We start from the raw sequence: 17467 nt of genomic DNA, 5'->3' as shown, positions 1-17467 counted from the left end.
GTAGCCTAGTGTAATCAGCTTCATGGTAGCCTAGCCTATACACTAATGAATGAATTGTTATAAAATTTTTATGACATACAGTATTGCAGTCATATTCATAAAACAATATTGGAAACATTGTTACATTTTTTAAAAAAACCCACATACCTGTGATAATACACAGTTTTTCTCTCATTGTGAGAGAGGTACGGTACTTTAATGTAATTCTTTGAGAGCGAGGTTATAAAACAGTAAGAAAACGAGGTTATAAAACAGTAAGAAAACTAACATATTATTCATTTTATATTACATACTACTCACCTTAATCCTGTGTAAGAATAGACTATCCACTTCAATACAAGTCTTGCACATGATGTTCTACATGTATATTTTTGTATATTTATTGGAAAAAATCCATGTATAAGTGGACCTGCAGTTCAAACCCATATTGTTTAAGGATCAGCAGTACTCAACTCAGCCTTTGTAGTGTGAAAGCAGCCATAGATAATATGTTGGATGGGCATGGATGTATTTCAGCAAAAGTTTATTTACACAAACAGGATGCCAGATTTGGCCCAAAGGCCATAGTTTGCAAACCCCTGGTCTACAGCCTTGCTACTTTAAAAGTGTGGCCTGAATTAATTTGATAGTGAGAGCCCTTTCACTATATATGTGTATATCAAATCACTACAGTGTACACTTTAAATATCTTAGTTTTATTTGTCAATTATGCCTTAATAAAACTGAAAGAAGAAAAAAGTGTGGTCTGAAGATCAGTAGCATCACCATCACCTGAGAACTTGTTAGAAACGCATAATCTTGGCCCCCAATCTCAAAGTTAGAGAACCAGAATCTTCATTTCAGTAATATGTATATATACATTAAAGTTTGAGAAGCACTGATCTATAGTTTTTAATTTTAGGCCCATCTTCTCCATTCCCAGTTTATCAAATTAGTGTGCCTTAATTTGTTTTAACAATTAATCCATGACATTGATTTAAAAAGCCAGTAAGGTTTAAAACCTATGTATGTCAAACATTTACTACTGTGGAATTACATACTTTGAGTTACTATTGACACTACTTTGCATTAGTGTGGGATTTCAAAATTGACTTCACAAGGTATATTTCAAATTGAGGTTTTTGAAGGTAGTGGAAGTGTATATTAAAAGGTTGTTTGATTCCAGTGAGTTACTCACCTGAAAATGCAACTTAAATATAGAAAGCATTTTTCCATTAGCATTCACTTTGAAGCATTTCAAAATCAAAAACACAGTTCTTTCTTTACTTTGACTTATAGTAATTATAGGAGGGTTTTTAAGTAAATTGATTGAATTAATAGCCTACTAAGAAGCAGACGTTTTAGGAATAAAGAAACCCATTTAAACATTCATATTTCATCTAAACTTAGTATTCAACTGGGTATCTTTTTTTTTTTTTTTTTGCGGTACGTGGGCTTCTCACTGTTGTGGCCTCTCCCGTTGCGGAGCACAGGCTCCGGATGCGCGGGCTCAGCGGCCATGGCTCATGGGCCCAGCCACTCCGTGGCATGTGGGATCTTCCCAGACTGGGACACGAACCCGTGTCCCCTGCATCGGCAGGCGGACGCCACCAGGGAAGCCCAGGTATCATTTTTATTCTAGAAATATTTTTTATATTAGTGGTTCAGAAAAGACTATTAGTTGTAAAATAGGTTAAAATGAGCAGTCAGGTAAGGAGTTTATTTGGTTATTATGGTATTTGCTGTCCCTTAGTAGATTTAGGTTTGTAAGGCATAAGAACAGTGTTGGGGTTTATGAGGCATAAGAACATTTGAAAAGAATGTTCTGTGATAATAATCCAGATGGTAAAGTCTCTCTTGACATGAATAATGAATTTAATATCGTTTCCCCACATTTGTGCATTGTTAATTGAAGAAATACATATGTATTGTGTTTATATATAAAATCATTAGCATTAACTGATCACAAATTATGAACAGCCATATAACATTTAAAAGAATGGTACTTTCTGAGCAACATTTAAGAACCTGGTGACTAAACTGCAGTCACATATACCTCCTGTCTAACAATGACACTGATACAACAGATGTTTATTAAGCCCCTCTTATATTCCAGACACTGTGCTAGGTGCTGGGGCTACAGCAACCAAGAAGGTAATTGTGGTCCTGGCTTGCATGTTGTGAATAAGTAATAGCCATTTTCCCCATTATTTTGTTCTTTTAAAAGTAATATTATAGGGACTTCCCTGGTGATGCAGTGGTTAAGAATTCCCCTGTTAATGCAGGGGACACAGATTTAATCCCTGGTCCGGGAAGATCCCACATGCTGCGGAGCAACAAAGCCCGTGTGCTGCAACTACTGAGCCTGCGCTCTAGAGCCTGTGAGCCACAACTGCTGAGCCCACGTGCCACAACTACTGAAGCCCGTGTGCCTAGAGTCCGTGCTCCACCACAAGAGAAGCCACCACAATGAGAAGCCTGTGCACCGAAACAAAGAGTAGCCCCTCAATTATCTGAAGATACTAATTACTGTTTTTTTGTATTGCTCTCTCTGGTTGATTTGTTGTTGTTGTTGTGGTTGTTGTTTTAGGTGGTGCTGCCTACATTTATCCTAGAGAAGCGTTCCCTGTTGGAAATGTATGCAGACTTTATGTCTCATCCAGACCTGTTTATAGCCGTCTCTAATGGAGCTACAGCTGAGGACAGAATGATTCGTTTTGTTGAATACTACCTTACCTCATTTCATGAAGGCCGTAAGGGAGCCATTGCTAAGAAACCATACAATCCTATCATTGGAGAAACGTTTCACTGTTCCTGGAGGATACCAAAACGCGATGTAGCATCCAGTGTCATTAGCAGCTCTTCCACCCAGGCTGTCACAAATCATGCTCCTCCATCAGAGGAGGCTTTGAGCCAGGTGGGATCAGACTGTTACACAGTCAGATTTGTTGCTGAGCAGGTTTCCCATCATCCTCCAGTCTCAGGATTTTATGCAGAATGTGCAGAGAAGAAGATGTGTGTAAATGTGCACGTCTGGACTAAGAGCAAATTCTTAGGCATGTCGATAGGTGTGACAATGGTTGGGGAAGGTAAGTAGAAAAATTATTCTCCAATTTTTAATATCAAACTATAACCTTAAATTTGGGGAAGCTAGAGAAATATTAGTTATAAATTTGAACTGCTATGTGTACTACTTTTTTCCCCAACTCCTAGTATGTTTCAGAATACTGGTGGCGGGGGGAGGGGGCATATCTGTCAACAAATATGAATTCTTTTTTTTTAACTTTTTTTCCTGATTTTAAATGTAAATTATTTTTATTATAGAAAATTTAGAAAACTTAGAAGTATCAAGGAGAAACTATAAGTATCTCTAATCCCTTCATCCAGAGATAGATAAATTTAACTAGTATTTTGTATTTTTTCTATGTGTGTATGTTCATACTTTTAGTTTTATAAAATTAGGATTCTCTCTATGTAGTTTTTTGTCCTCCTTTTTTGCACTGAATATTCATTTTCCCAAGTTATTAATAATGCTTTAAAACATGTTTTTGTTATTATAAACAGCACTCAAGAAATATTTTCTAGGTAAATCTATATCTACATCTTTTGTATTTCATAGGAGATATTCATAGAATATTTTAAAATATATTGCCAAACTTTATATCTACTCCAGCAAATGATTATGAAAAAACAATTTAAGGAAATACAATATTTTTTGGCTAAGAATAGAAAAAACAAATTAACAATAACAAAAATATCTCCACAGAAATCATTGCAGAGTTAATGAAAATATAATGGTCTGCCATTTTAATGTTAAGGAACACTCTCGTGCATAGGAAAATTTGTTCTAAATATAAACTTACAGTGTAAGCATGGCATAATTAAGCTTATGACCCTAACATTTTGAAATTGTGTTATTTTAGCCTTGAAGAAAATATATTATCCCCTTTTTAAGCTTTCCTCATCTTTAACTCCTGTTGTGCTGTCTTACCAATTTCCAAATGTTTCAAACTAATCAAAACTTTTATAACATTAGAAGATATTTTATTAGTTAAAAAAAAAAGTTTGTTATCTCCAGTTATAAGCTGCATCACATTAACCCTAGGCTCTTCACAAATCAGTTTACTTACTTTAGAAATGAAAAACCTGAAGCCTAGAGGTGATGGGATGTGTCCAGGATCATAGAGGTTAAGGCATAGTCGGATTTAGACCCTCATTCTTTGACACACTCTCCCTGAGGACAGTTACTCTTAACAGTTCATGGTACAGAGAATATCTGGTGATAGTATCCTCTCCCACTCCAAGAAAGGAAATACCTCAAGAAATGAGGAAAAGCATTAATATCTTAACCATGCATTGAGAAGGATGTATATGGTAGTTATTTTTTGATTTGCTAGTTATATATTCATGGATTTGTCTTTTTTAAATTAAATTGCTATTGACACTCTCAACAGAAAGTAAATTAAATCAGAGAATGGAACTTCTGAGAGTTTATTTTGCTTCTGTCAGCAGCCATGTTTTTATTGAAAAGTAGGGGAAAATTCTGTTTAATTATCAGATGAATGAGATTTTAGAATACTTTGAATCTCAGTTATCCTAACTAGTCTTATTTTCCCATTCAGTAGAAACTGATTATATATTTATTAGACGTTAAATTCCATAGTGAATATTACTTATGTTAACTATCTTCCTAGAAATCAAAGATCATGAATCTAGTTTATAAGGCCAAATGTTTTTAGAAAAGTATGTGATATCCTTTCCAACTTAGAATTAATCAACAGTTATTATTAAATACTTGAAATATAACCAAGTATGTTATGTATGTCTTCTGACAGCTCCCATTATATATAAATATATCACATACAGAGCCATATTCCTTTTCAAATGGCTCAATATTAATTGTTGCCCATTGTGAAAACTGTTAAGGGCAATACAAATTAATAGTTGGCGTTGCTTTATGTAAAGTAGACTACTTTAGAATCTCAGTCTGTCTATTTGTTTATCCTAAAAATGGACTATATTAAAATATTTATCATAATTTTTGCCCTTATTTGTGAACATTAAGAACACAGTAGTTAACGAGCATTCATTAAGAGAGACATGCCATCATAGTTCAGACTAGTAGTACACATCCAGTTTGGTATTTGTTTTTATGGTGAACTAGGTAATGAGCTTAGGTTAGTAATGTAGCTCAAGTCTCCTTAATGTCTCTTAATTATCTAGGATAGATTGATTATTCATTTATGTAATTCCCCTTTTTTTTGTAATTCCCTTTTTTATATGTTTTTTAAAGCCATCTTTATAGCATCACTTAATATGGAACAAGCCCCATCAGAATAATATTTGTTTGAAAACTACCACTTCTAACTCTTGTAGCTTCACCTTAAATACTTCAGAATTTGGCAAACAAAATTATTATGAGGACCTTAGTTTATATCATAAAATTACTTTTTTTCTTTCTTAATATGCATAGAATAGAATGAAGAACACTTTCTCCCCGCCCTCGCCCCCCCATCATACCATCTGAGATTAAGGTCTGTGACTCTATAATGTTAGATATTTAGTTATTCCAAAAACTGCTTAAATTATTAGTACTAACTAATGATCAGATCTTATGATGATACAGTATAGCATGGACTTAAATTCTGACTTAAGGTTTTATTTTACTTTTAGGAGCATTAGAGAGAACTCTTAAACAGTTTCCACTGCAACATTTTCTGGTCCCATGAACCCCAAAGGGATAATAAAGTCATAATGAAAGTACCCTCGATTCACTATTACTAGGAATTGTTGTCAAATACAATAGTAAATGAAGCCAATTTCATCCAAAGCTAAAAGAAAATTAAGCAAAATTATGATGTTCATTTACCAGGCAGGAGAAAAACTTAATATGGATTTTTCATAGCTGTCTTTTTTTTTTTTTTTAAAGATATTAACCACTTTTATGTTTTCACATTCAGGAATCCTCAGTCTACTAGAGCATGGAGAAGAGTATACGTTTTCTCTACCTTGTGCATATGCCCGGTCAATTTTAACTGTTCCTTGGGTAGAACTGGGTGGCAAAGTCAGTGTCAACTGTGCAAAAACTGGGTATTCAGCCAGCATCACTTTTCATACTAAGCCATTTTATGGTGGCAAACTGCACCGGTAAGAATATTTTAGTGATACCTGGCTCTTATTCTATCAGTTTGATCTTGTATTATAACTCTTTATTCTTTTTCTGCTTTGTTTTATGTGAAATGGGATTGGATTTTTATTCATGTTTATTTTTTGTTTAATATATTTGATCTTTGAAGGCATTCTGGAAATCACGATCTGGTTTTAAAATAGTGACAGATCTATCTTCTCTTGTAAACTAGAACTCCTAACAAATGGACATGTAGCTTCTGGCCCAATTTCTGCCTTTAAAGGGACTCAGACTTGGATCCAGACCTCAGTAGAGGTAGTGTCGCTACAAGTTAGGATGAAAATACATCTAATCATTAAGAAATAGTTCAAGAAGCACAATGATGGAAGCCAGTATCTTTAGGCACCAGTATTGAATGTGGCTTTGTTCTAATTCCATCTATGAATCGGCCCTTTAGTGGCTTGTTGGTCTTTTCAGCACTCGTCCAGATCACCCAACTCCATGAAGATAAGTTTTCTAATAGGATCCTCAAAAGGATACTGACTCTTTCCTTAAGCTTTTGATGTCTATTCTGTCTGTCCTGAAGTAGGGATAGTTTTCTTTTTCTACAGAGCTTTTATTGAAGAATAACATACATACAAAAGTATAGAAGTTGATTTGGGGCCATTTCAAATAGTGCTGCTAGAACATTGTGAATGTATGTATGAATTTCTGTTTGGTAGATACCTAGGAGTGGAATTGCTGGGCTGTAGGGAATGAAACTTTAACTTTATTACTGCCAAACAGTTTTCTTACGTGGTTATACCAAAATGCACTCTCTTCAGTCACGTATGAGACTTTCAGTGCATATAGCTATTTTACTTCTTCACCGGACAACTGGTACTCAACAATCTTAGAAGTGGAAAGAAAGATTTATTGGCTCCCAGGCATTGAATGGCCTTAAAAAACACAGATTTCAAAAACACTGAAGCAGAGAATTAAAAAAAAAATTACAGATCACCCAAACAGAATCACTGGAGATTGTCAGAATAGTCGCCTTTTATCCTTAGAGAAGGTTTTAATATGGTTCACACTTTGTTATATGTGCTTCTACTTACTCCTCTCACCATAGTGATCACAGGATTCAAACTTTACATTTAGAAGGGACTTTAGAAGTCACTACACCAACATTTGCTAGGTGTCTAAATCCTTTTGCATCATACCCGATAACTGATTTGTTCATTGTGTTGGTACCTTATCATTAGTACAGAACTCATAATGCATGAGGCAGCCTATTCCATTTTCAGACACCCCTTATTTATATGAAGTTAAAGTTGAAATCTATATCCCTGTAACATTCCTGCATTGGTGAAACCATTCTTCAAAGTATATAATTGAGTCAAATGCTTAGGGGACACAACTACAGTGAAAAATTTGCCAAGTCCAGCACTTTTTATTGACAATGATATTGATGAATTTCTTTTCTTTTTTTTAAATGAAGTATATTTGATTTACAATATTGTGTTTCAGCTATATAGCATAGTAATTCAGTATTTTTGCAGATTATATTCCGTTATAGGTTATTACAAGATAATGGGTATAATTCCCTGTGCTATATAATATATCTTTGTTGCTTATCTATTTTATATGTAGTATCAATAGTTTGTTAATCCCATACCCCTAATTTGCCCCTCCCCCCTCCTTCTCCATTTTAACTACAAGTTTGTTTTCTATATCTGTGAGTCTTGTTTCTGTTTTGCATATACATTCATTTATATTATTTCTTAGATTCCACATATAAGTGATATCATATAGTATTGGTCTTTATCTGACTTACTTCACTAAGCGTAATATTCTCTAGGTCCATCCATGTTGTTGCAGATGGAAATATTTCATTCTTTTTTATGGCTGAGTAATATTCTGTTTTTTAAAGATATATATCACATCTTTTTTAAAAAAAAAAATATATATATATATATATATTTATTTATTTGGCTGCTCCGGGTCTTAGTTGTGGCATGTGGGATCTTCGTTGCGTCATGCAGACTCTTAGTTGTGGCATGCAAACTCTTAGTTGCAGCATGCACGTAGGATCTGGTTCCCCAACCAGGGATCAAACCTTGGCCCCCTGCATTGGGAGCGTGGAGTGTTACCCACTGGGCCACCAGGGAAGTCCACAACTGTGGACTTTTTTGAAATCATTATTATTCATCATAAGGTTCCTCTCCTCTGTGAACTTTCTTGGGTTGATTAAGAGATAAAATCGCTTTTAAGGATTTCCCATATTTATTCTATCCATATGCGTTATCACATGTTGAGCCATGAGTGGGAACTTTCCCATATTTATTATGATTCAGTGGGTTCCTTTCCATTATTAAATCTTTGCTACCGAGAAGGAAATAAGAGGCTGTTAAAGGCTTTCCCACATAACGTTCATTTGTATTTCTACATATGAATTTTCTGAGTTTTCAGTTAACACCTATTTCGTATCTAGTACACATAATGTTACCTCACTTGCATGTTCAGAATTTTCTTCAAATTTTGTAACAGCTCAACTATATGATAGCTATTCTGATTAATTTTTAAGTCTTAAGTTTCAAATGTCCTTTTATAAAAGCTCATTATAGTTTTGAGCTCAGGTTAATTTTTTTGTCAAATGCAAAATATCCAAACCTTTGTCCTGAATCATTGCTTTATCTTGCCTTAAATTATAATAATAAATATAAGCTATAATTTATCATACTGCCAGGACTACCTTAATTTAGAGAATCAAAATTCATCCTCCAAATCTTACCGTTGCCATGACATTTAGATGGTTCCTTGCTGCAAATATCCTGCATAGAAATTTTCTCTTGGTTTTCATACTTTGACTTTTTTAAGACTCCTAATAATTTTAGATAGATATCCTTGGTTTGTTAGTGATCAGTCATTATATTTGCCATCTTATTTCTTTGAATTTCTTATTTAAATTGGCTTCTTTTCTCCCTTCATACTTTTTTACCTATCCATAAGGCCACAAGTATTGGATCTTTTTGTTACTTGGAAGTATACTTTTGGTTGACTCCAAAGTTTCCTCATTTTTTCCACTCTGATTTCCCTTAAGACCAATGGTTTTACCTAATTTCTCGTTTAAAAGATTCATATTTGAAACAGACTTCTCTATTTTGATATCTTTTCTTTTTCAATTTTACAGAATATTTTAACTAAGACTCTCTTTCATGTCTTTATTAATAACCATGCCTCCCTCCTCAGACATAGCCTAGTTTTTCCACTGCTGTCTGCAATCAAGCCAGACACATTATCTGCTGTCTGCATTTGATATAAATATATTATCTTCCACTTGTCTTTCCTTACTCCCTCATTTTCCACAACTCTCTCTGATGGAGCCAAACAGGCCTAGTTAACTATTCCTCATGTCCTTGTCCATCTCCTGATCCCATTTTCCACACTCACTTTAGGATGGTGATTTTTTAAATATATGTAGCAGTATAATGTCATTAAGATTTATGTTAACTAACTGCTAAGTGGCATACTTTTCTGCACACTGAAGATATAGAAAAGTAAAAAGATGATCTCTGCCTAAGGTTTTAGTCTAATGTTAGAATGCAGGACCCTGTCTTTGGAAAGCATTTATAAGGCTTTTAGGAAAAACTCATGTATAATAGACAATTAAAAATAAAGTCTGTTATTATAGTAACCATAGTGATGGAAAAGGACAATAATGCTGTGAACCTGGGATTAGGTAATTATTGTACCCGAAAATACTCTTCTGCTAAAGTAAAAAGAGCAACATGATACTCAACGTACTTCTTATTGTCTGATAAAGGACGCCTATCACTTTTTTCAGGAGAGATAAACTACTTTCCTGGTATTAAATTTTGAAGGGATTTGTATCAAGTATTCTTATGTAGTGGCATTGAGTAACATAATAGAACAATGTCTTTAGTTCTGCATAAGATGTAATTCCCTTCATGTGGTATTTCTTACATATACATCAGTAAAATCCAAAGCTGAAGTCTTAACTTTCAATCTTTAAATAAAATTTTTCTGTATGAAGCCAAGTTAATATATCCAGTGATTTTCTGGTATTCTAAATAGCTATAGAGACAGGGTCTAGATAATCTAAAAAGTCAACTTGAGGACTTCCTTCGTGGTCCAGTGGATAGACTCCACGCTCCCTATGCAGGGGGCCCAGGTTCGATCCCTAGTCAGGGAACTAGATCCTGCATGTCGAAACGAAGATCCTGCACGCGGCAACAAAGATCCTGCGTGCTGCAACTAGGACTTACTTTGCGTAGCCAAATAAATAAGTAAATATGGAAAAAAAAAAAAACTTGATGTCATTCTTAGAAAGTGAGACAGTAAATGCCTTATCGGTTATCAGTTATCCTCACTTTAGAGATGAGTAGGATGGCAACTTAAAATTTAACTCTTTGGTAAGTATTTTAAAGGCAGCATATTCCATATCATTATTTGATACAAGACCTAGATTTATATGCTTTAGATATTTAGATATTCATTTACATATTGTCTGTGATTGCTTTCCTGCTACAGTGAAAGAGTCAAGTTGTGACAGAGACAGCCTGGCCCACAAATCCTAAGATATTTACTTTCTGGTCCTTTATAGACGTTCACTAACCCTGCATTAGACTGTTAAGAAGAATTGTTATAAGCAAAATGAGGCGAGGCCCTTCTTCCTCCTTATGCTCCTTTTGCAAGTTTCTCATGGCCTGCCTCTAGCATGTGCAATTCTTGTTCCCTGCCCCAGTTCTCATCACGATGCTCTTGCTGTGTGTAGCTGCACTAAGCAGCAAAGACCCCGTGTAACCCAGCATGCATGGACAGGGACCTAGGGTTTGTTACTTTTTAAGTGGAAAGGCTTGTGAAGGAGATAATGATAACTTGAGAGATTGTGGCAGTAAAAGAAAGATCAAGTGAGAAACGGATTATTATTCCTCAGTTCACAGAATATAGTTCTGGGTATATGTGGTTGGAAGATGGAAGAGGTAAGTGTTCAGTGTCATCTCTTCATATCATGTTTGGTTACAGATAAATTTTCAAGGAAGGAAACAATGTTGGCAAGTGGGATCAGAGAGGAAACATGGATGTCACAAAAAACATTCAGTCAGGCAAAAACCCTTAGCAGTGTAGTTATTTAAGTTCAAACGCTTTGAGGTATAACCTAGAGTTCCCACTCCTGCTGTAATCAAGCAGACTTGTAGTCACGCTGTTCTTTGTGTCCAGTGAGCTACAATTATGCCTAACGTTTAATTTGGGATGTTTGGTGTGCTCTTGATTCCAAACCCTCGTACACCTTGATCTCTAAGATCTGGCTCATTTGCTTATTGGCTCCTACACCTCTGCCTTGAGCTCTGAATTTGTAGACCATTCACTTCTCCTGCTTAAAAACTACGGACTCCCTAAATTCAACTACAACCTTCTGGTTCCCAGGCCCTTGGCTTATATCTGGCAAATGCTATTTATGGTTCCTGAGCTGTCACCTGAACCTGGGCTTTGGTCCTTTGGATTCCCCCCCCCCAGCTTTTTTAATATTCATTCATTCATTTTTATTTTGGCTGAGCCTGGTTTTAGTTGTGGCATGCGGACTTCCTAGTTGCGGCTTGCATGTGGGTGGGATCTAGTTCCCTGACCAAGTATCGAACCTGGGTCCCTTGCATTGAGAGCATGGAGTCTTACCCACTGGACTACCAGGGAAGTCCCTGGATTCTCTTTTGAATCCAGATAAACCGTAATCTCTGGCACACTGACCAGAACCTAACATTTGCCCACTATTCTTTGAGTTCTGAACCTCTGTCGAATCTGACCCTGTTGTTGTTTGTGTCCGACAGTGAACATAAAGTACTTCATTAAAAATAATTAGACCTGTTTCTATTCCAGCCTTCATTTGAGCTGCATCCTGTCTGTGTCCAGCCAGATAACTCTTCATTAAACTTTCAACAACGTTAGTGCTTGAGTTCTCTGAGTTTTGTGTAGATAGTGATAATTTTTGTATACCAGTGCTCTTTTTGCCAAGAGAATTAACAAATGTTTAATGTATCTTTTATTTTTTTCTACCTCTTACTGATTTGTCTGGTTTCTATATTTAATTTAAAATTAAGCTTATGTGGTTTTATACAGAATCTGTATATCCAGAATTTAAAATATAGGGACTCTAAACTTTTAAATAGGACTAGTTTGAAAAAAAATTGAATAGACTGTAGTGTTGTAACATTTTTATTCTGTAATAAAAAAGAAATGTTAATATTTTTCATATTCCTAGTTTTAATATTATAATGGTTGTTTGTAGCAAGCATTTAAAATACCACACTTTGTGATCACATATAGTAACTGAGTCTCCAGTTTGATTCCTAGTATTCTTTCTCAAATTAAATTGATGTTATTTGAAAAAATTATCTAGGAAACTACCAGGGATTTACAAAGACTTTGTAACTGACAAATTGACTTGTAATTGTAACTGAATTTGGCGCTGACAAATTGAAGTGATATGTGTAACTAATTTAAACAGAATTCACAAAGTACATTCTGGGTTTCAGAATTCCTAAGAAATAAGCAATATTACTTACTAGAGCATATCTTTTTTTTTTCTGTCTGCTTCTAGGGTTACAGGTGAAGTAAAGCACAACATCACCAACACTGTTGTATGCAGAGTACAAGGGGAATGGAATAGTGTTCTTGAGTTCACTTACAGCAATGGAGAGACAAAGTGTGTGGACTTGACTAAATTGGCAGTGACAAAGAAAAGAGTAAGACCTCTGGAGAAGCAGGACCCATTTGAATCCAGGTATGTCATCCTTGCATCCATCCAGGAAAGAGTCAGAAACTCTGGATCTTAATCTAAGCCTTTTCACTAACTTCCAGCCCTGGGCAAGTCACTTCACTGCTTTGCATCAGCTTCCTCATCTATAAATTGAAATTATTGGTCTGATCTGATGCTCTTAAACCCCGTACCAGCTATGACATTATGTGATACATAGTCACATTTTAGTAAAAATAAAACATTAACTGGGCAAAAATATTAACATTTTGTAGTCAAAGGATTACTATCCTTATCATAAAAACGCTTCCAAATTATTAACAAAAAGATGGGTACCCCAGTAGAAAAATAGGCAAAGACACAAAGAGGTAGTTCACAAAAATAGAAAAAAAGAAATGCCCACTAAGAAAATGAAAAATTGTTTAGTGTAATTAGAATTTAAAGAAATATAAATTAAACAATAAGACAAATTCATTTTTTAAAATGGTATCTCTTTTGGAAAAAGTATGAGCGAATAGACATTTTCACATTGCTGGTTAGAGAGGTAAATTGCTACAGCCTTCCTAGAGGGTATTTTGTCAATATATGTCATAGGCCTTTAAAAGTAAATGAAGTGGATCTATATGTGTTAACAAGGTAGTCTCCAAAATGTATTGGCAGTGGTTGCTTCCAGAGAGAAATACTGGGGTCTGGGATAAGAAAGAGACTTAACGGGCTTCCCTGGTGGCGCAGTGGTTAAGAGTCCGCCTGCCGATGCAGGGGACACGGGTTCGTGCCCCGGTCCGGGAAGATCCCACATGCCGCAGAGCAGCTGGGCCCGTGAGCCATGGCCGCTGAGCCTGTGCGTCCGGGAGCCTGTGCTCCGCGATGGGAGAGGCCACAACAGTGAGAGGCCTGCGTACCACAAAAAAAAAAACAAAGAGACTTACTCGTCACAGAATGCCCTTTTGTACTGTTTAAATTTTATGTCACATGGAAGTATTACTGTATCAAATACAAGGAAGCATTAAACATCTTAAGAACACATAAATGAAACCAAACAATTTATAAGTAGATGTGTAAAGGGATTTAATACCTTTTAACCAAAAACTCAGGTTCGGTCAAAAAATAAAACAGCAATGATTGAAAAAAATTCTTCTATGGGTGTATTTAGGATTTATTTAGGAGAGTTTGTCAAGGTTTGGTATGTGGACCCCTGGGGCCCTTGAGACCTGTACAGGGGGTCTTCAAGTTGAAAAAACTTTCATAATAATGCTAAGATATTATTTGTCTTTTTCTCTCTGTTTGCACGTGCATTGGTGATACAAAAGCAATGGTGGGTGGCACTGCTGGGCCTTAGCACCAATCAAGCAGTGGCACCAAACTGTACAAGTAGTCGTGGTATTCCTCACTGCCATGCAATTTTTTTCTTTTCGGCCTTGCAATTTTTTAAATACCATTTTCTTTTTAAAATCTGCTTGAATAGCAGTACAGATTATTAGTTTTATTAAATCTGGAACATTGATTAACTGTCTTTTTTAATATTCTGCATGACAGATTTGGAGTATACATAAAGCACTTGTGTTAGATAATAAAGAAGTACAGTGGTTATCTGGAGGAAGAGCACTTGTTCAGTTGTTTGAGTTACAAGCAAATTACCCTTTCTTGAAACACTATTTTTACTTAAATGATCGACAAAGTAAGGCTGTCCTAATTTTAATATTGGGCAGACATTTTCCTTATAAATGAACGATGTGCACATGGCACTTCAAGGAAAACAATTGGCAGTATTTTTTTTTTCTAAGATGTTGGGGGTAGGAGTTTATTAATTAATTAATTAATTTTTGCTGTGCTGCATCTTTCGTTTCTGTGCAAGTGCTTTCTCTAGTTGTGGCAAGCGGGGACCACTCTTCATCGCGGTGCACGGGCCTCTCACCATCGCGGCCTCTCTCGTTGCAGAGCACAGGCTCCAGACGCGCAGGCTCAGTCGTTGTGGCTCACGGGCTTAGTTGCTCCGTGGCATGTGGGATCCTCCTAGACCAGGGCTCGAACCCGTGTTCCCTGCATTAGCAGGCAGATTCTCAACCACTGCGCCACCAGGGAAGCCTGGCAGTATTTTTTGCTAATAATAAAATTTAAACGGAAACAACCTAAGTGCCCATTCACAGATAAATGGATAAGGAAGTTGTGAGGTATATATTTTATATATATATATGTATAATGGACTATTATCCAGTCCTTAAAAAGATGGAAATCCTGGGCTTCCCTGGTGGCACAGTGGTTGAGAGTCCGCCTGCCGATGCAGGGGACACGGGTTCGTGCCCTGGTCCAGGAAGATCCCACATGCTGCGGAGCAGCTAGGCCCGTGAGCCATGGCCACTGGGCCTGCACGTCCGGAGCCTGTGCTCCGCAAAGGGAAAGGCCACAACAGAGAGAGGCCCGCGTGCCACAAAAAAAAAAAAAAAAAAGATGGAAATCCTGCCATTTGTGATAACATGGATGGATGCTTTATGTGAAGTCAAGTCTCAGAGAAAGAACAAATACTGTATGATCTCATTTACATATGGAATCCAAGGGAAAAGTAAAAAACACTACACTGTTGATGGGAATATAAATTGGTGCAGCTGCTATGGAAAATAGTATGGAGGTTCCTCAAAAAACTATGTACTCCTATGTTCACTGCAGCATTATTTATAATAGCCAAGATATGGAAACAACCTAAGTGTCCATAAATGGATTAATGAATAAAGGAAATGTCATATATATATATATATATATATATATATACACACACACAATGGAATATTACTCAGCCATAAAAAGAATGAAATCTTGCCATTTGAGACAACATGGATGGACCTTGAGAGCATTATGCCAAGTGAATTAAGTCAGACAGATAAAGACAAATACTGTATGACCTCACTTATATATGGAATCTTAAAAAAACCAAAACCAAAACCAAACAGCTCATAGATACAGAGAACAGAGATTGGTGTATTTCTGAAATGCCAGAGGTGGGCAGCTGGGGAGTGGGTGAAATGAATGAAGTAGGTCAAAAGGTGCAGACTTCCAGTTTTAAAATAAATGTCATGGGGATGTAATGTACAGCATGGTGGCTATAGTTAATAATACTGTATTGTATAATTGAAAGTTGCTCAGAGAGTAGTTCTTAAAATTCTTCATCACAAGAAAAAGAACTTTTTTGGTAATTATGTATGGTAATGGATGTTGACTAGTCTTATTGTGATGATCATTTCACAGTAATACAAATATTAAATCATTATGTTGTACACCTGAAACTAATATAATGTTACATGTCAACTATACCTTAACAAAAAAATTAATTTAAAAAATTCACAGAAAAGGAGATCGGACTGTGGTTACCAGAAGTGTGGGGTAAGGAGTGAAGGAATTGAATGAACTTCCAGTTATAAGATAAATAAGTACTGGGGTTGTAATGTACAACATGATGATTGTAGTTAACACTACTGTATGGTATGTTTGAAATTTGTTGAGGGAGTAGATCTTAAGAGTTCTCATCACAAGGAAAAGAAGTTTTTTTTCTATTTCTTTAATTTTGCATCTATATGAGAGGATGAATGATGATTAACTAAACTTACTGTGGTAATCATTTCACAATATATGTAAGTCAGGTCATTATGCTGTACACCTGAAACTTACACAGAGCTGTATGTCGATTATATCTCAGTAAAACTGGAGAAAAAGAGACTTCGCTGGTGGTCCAGAGGTCCAGAGGTTAGGACTCTGCGCTTCCAATGCAGGGGGGTGCGGGTTCAATCCCTGGTTGGGAAGCTAAGATCTCAAGTGCCGCCTGACGCGGCCCAAAAAAAAAAAAAAAACTGGAGAAAAAAGTGGAGGTTTAAAGACAGAAATCAAAATTTTGGAAAACTTGTATCTGTCACAATAAACTGAAAACGTCCCTAGTAAAGAGTTTTCTGATGAAATTAGTGGTGAAACTAATTAATGTGATCTTTAAAATATGATAAAATATGTCAACATCTGGAAGATCATTTTTCAGGTGACCAATGCATGTTATTACAAAATTATGCATGGGTAAAAATTCCATTCAAGGTGCAAATTAGACCAATGGATTTCCATGTCGCAGAGCATGAAAAATTCATTGACATTTTTCAGTTTCCACATTGCAGCTAATCTTTTAAAAACTACCATTTGCTGAGTTTTAATATGGTATCAAAGAACTGAGTTATTTGAAATATCTATTAAAATATTCTTCCATTTTCCAGCTATATGTCTGTGTGAAGCCATATTTTCCTTATATACTTTAACTAAAACAATATGTATCACAATAGATTGAATGTAGAAGCAGATATAAGAATCTGGCTATTATTGAATCAGATGTTTAAGAGATGCTGCTGTATTCTCTTTGCTAAACTTTTATTATAGATTTTTGTCTACATTCCTGGGGGTTATTGGTCTTTTGTTTTCTTTGGAAGAAAGTTTTTAGCCACAAATTTAGTATCTGTAGTACCTAGGGCTATTGATGTTATCGGTTTCTTCTTCTTTTTTTTAAAAATAAATTTATTTATTTTATTTATTTATTTTTGGCTGCATTGGGTCTTTGTTGCTGCACGCGGGCTTTCTCTAGT

The 17467-nt window shown here is 35.7% G+C and overlaps 1 protein-coding gene across 1 annotated transcript in view; it reads left to right on the top strand.

The window, feature by feature from the left end:
• Positions 1–17467, top strand: part of OSBPL11 (oxysterol binding protein like 11) — a 98730-nt gene that overhangs the window by 55844 nt on the left and 25419 nt on the right. The window contains exons 9-11 of the mRNA XM_060010821.1: positions 2570–3068; positions 5940–6126; positions 12705–12887. Of these exons, the coding sequence (XP_059866804.1) occupies positions 2570–3068; positions 5940–6126; positions 12705–12887 (869 nt within the window). The remainder of the gene's footprint in view (positions 1–2569; positions 3069–5939; positions 6127–12704; positions 12888–17467) is intronic.

The sequence above is a fragment of the Delphinus delphis genome, chromosome 4 (genome assembly GCF_949987515.2).
Source record: "Delphinus delphis chromosome 4, mDelDel1.2, whole genome shotgun sequence".
Taxonomy (NCBI): Eukaryota; Metazoa; Chordata; class Mammalia; order Artiodactyla; family Delphinidae; genus Delphinus; species Delphinus delphis.
The sequence above is the reverse complement of the archived record's forward strand: the minus strand, read 5'-3'. Positions and strand labels throughout refer to the sequence as shown.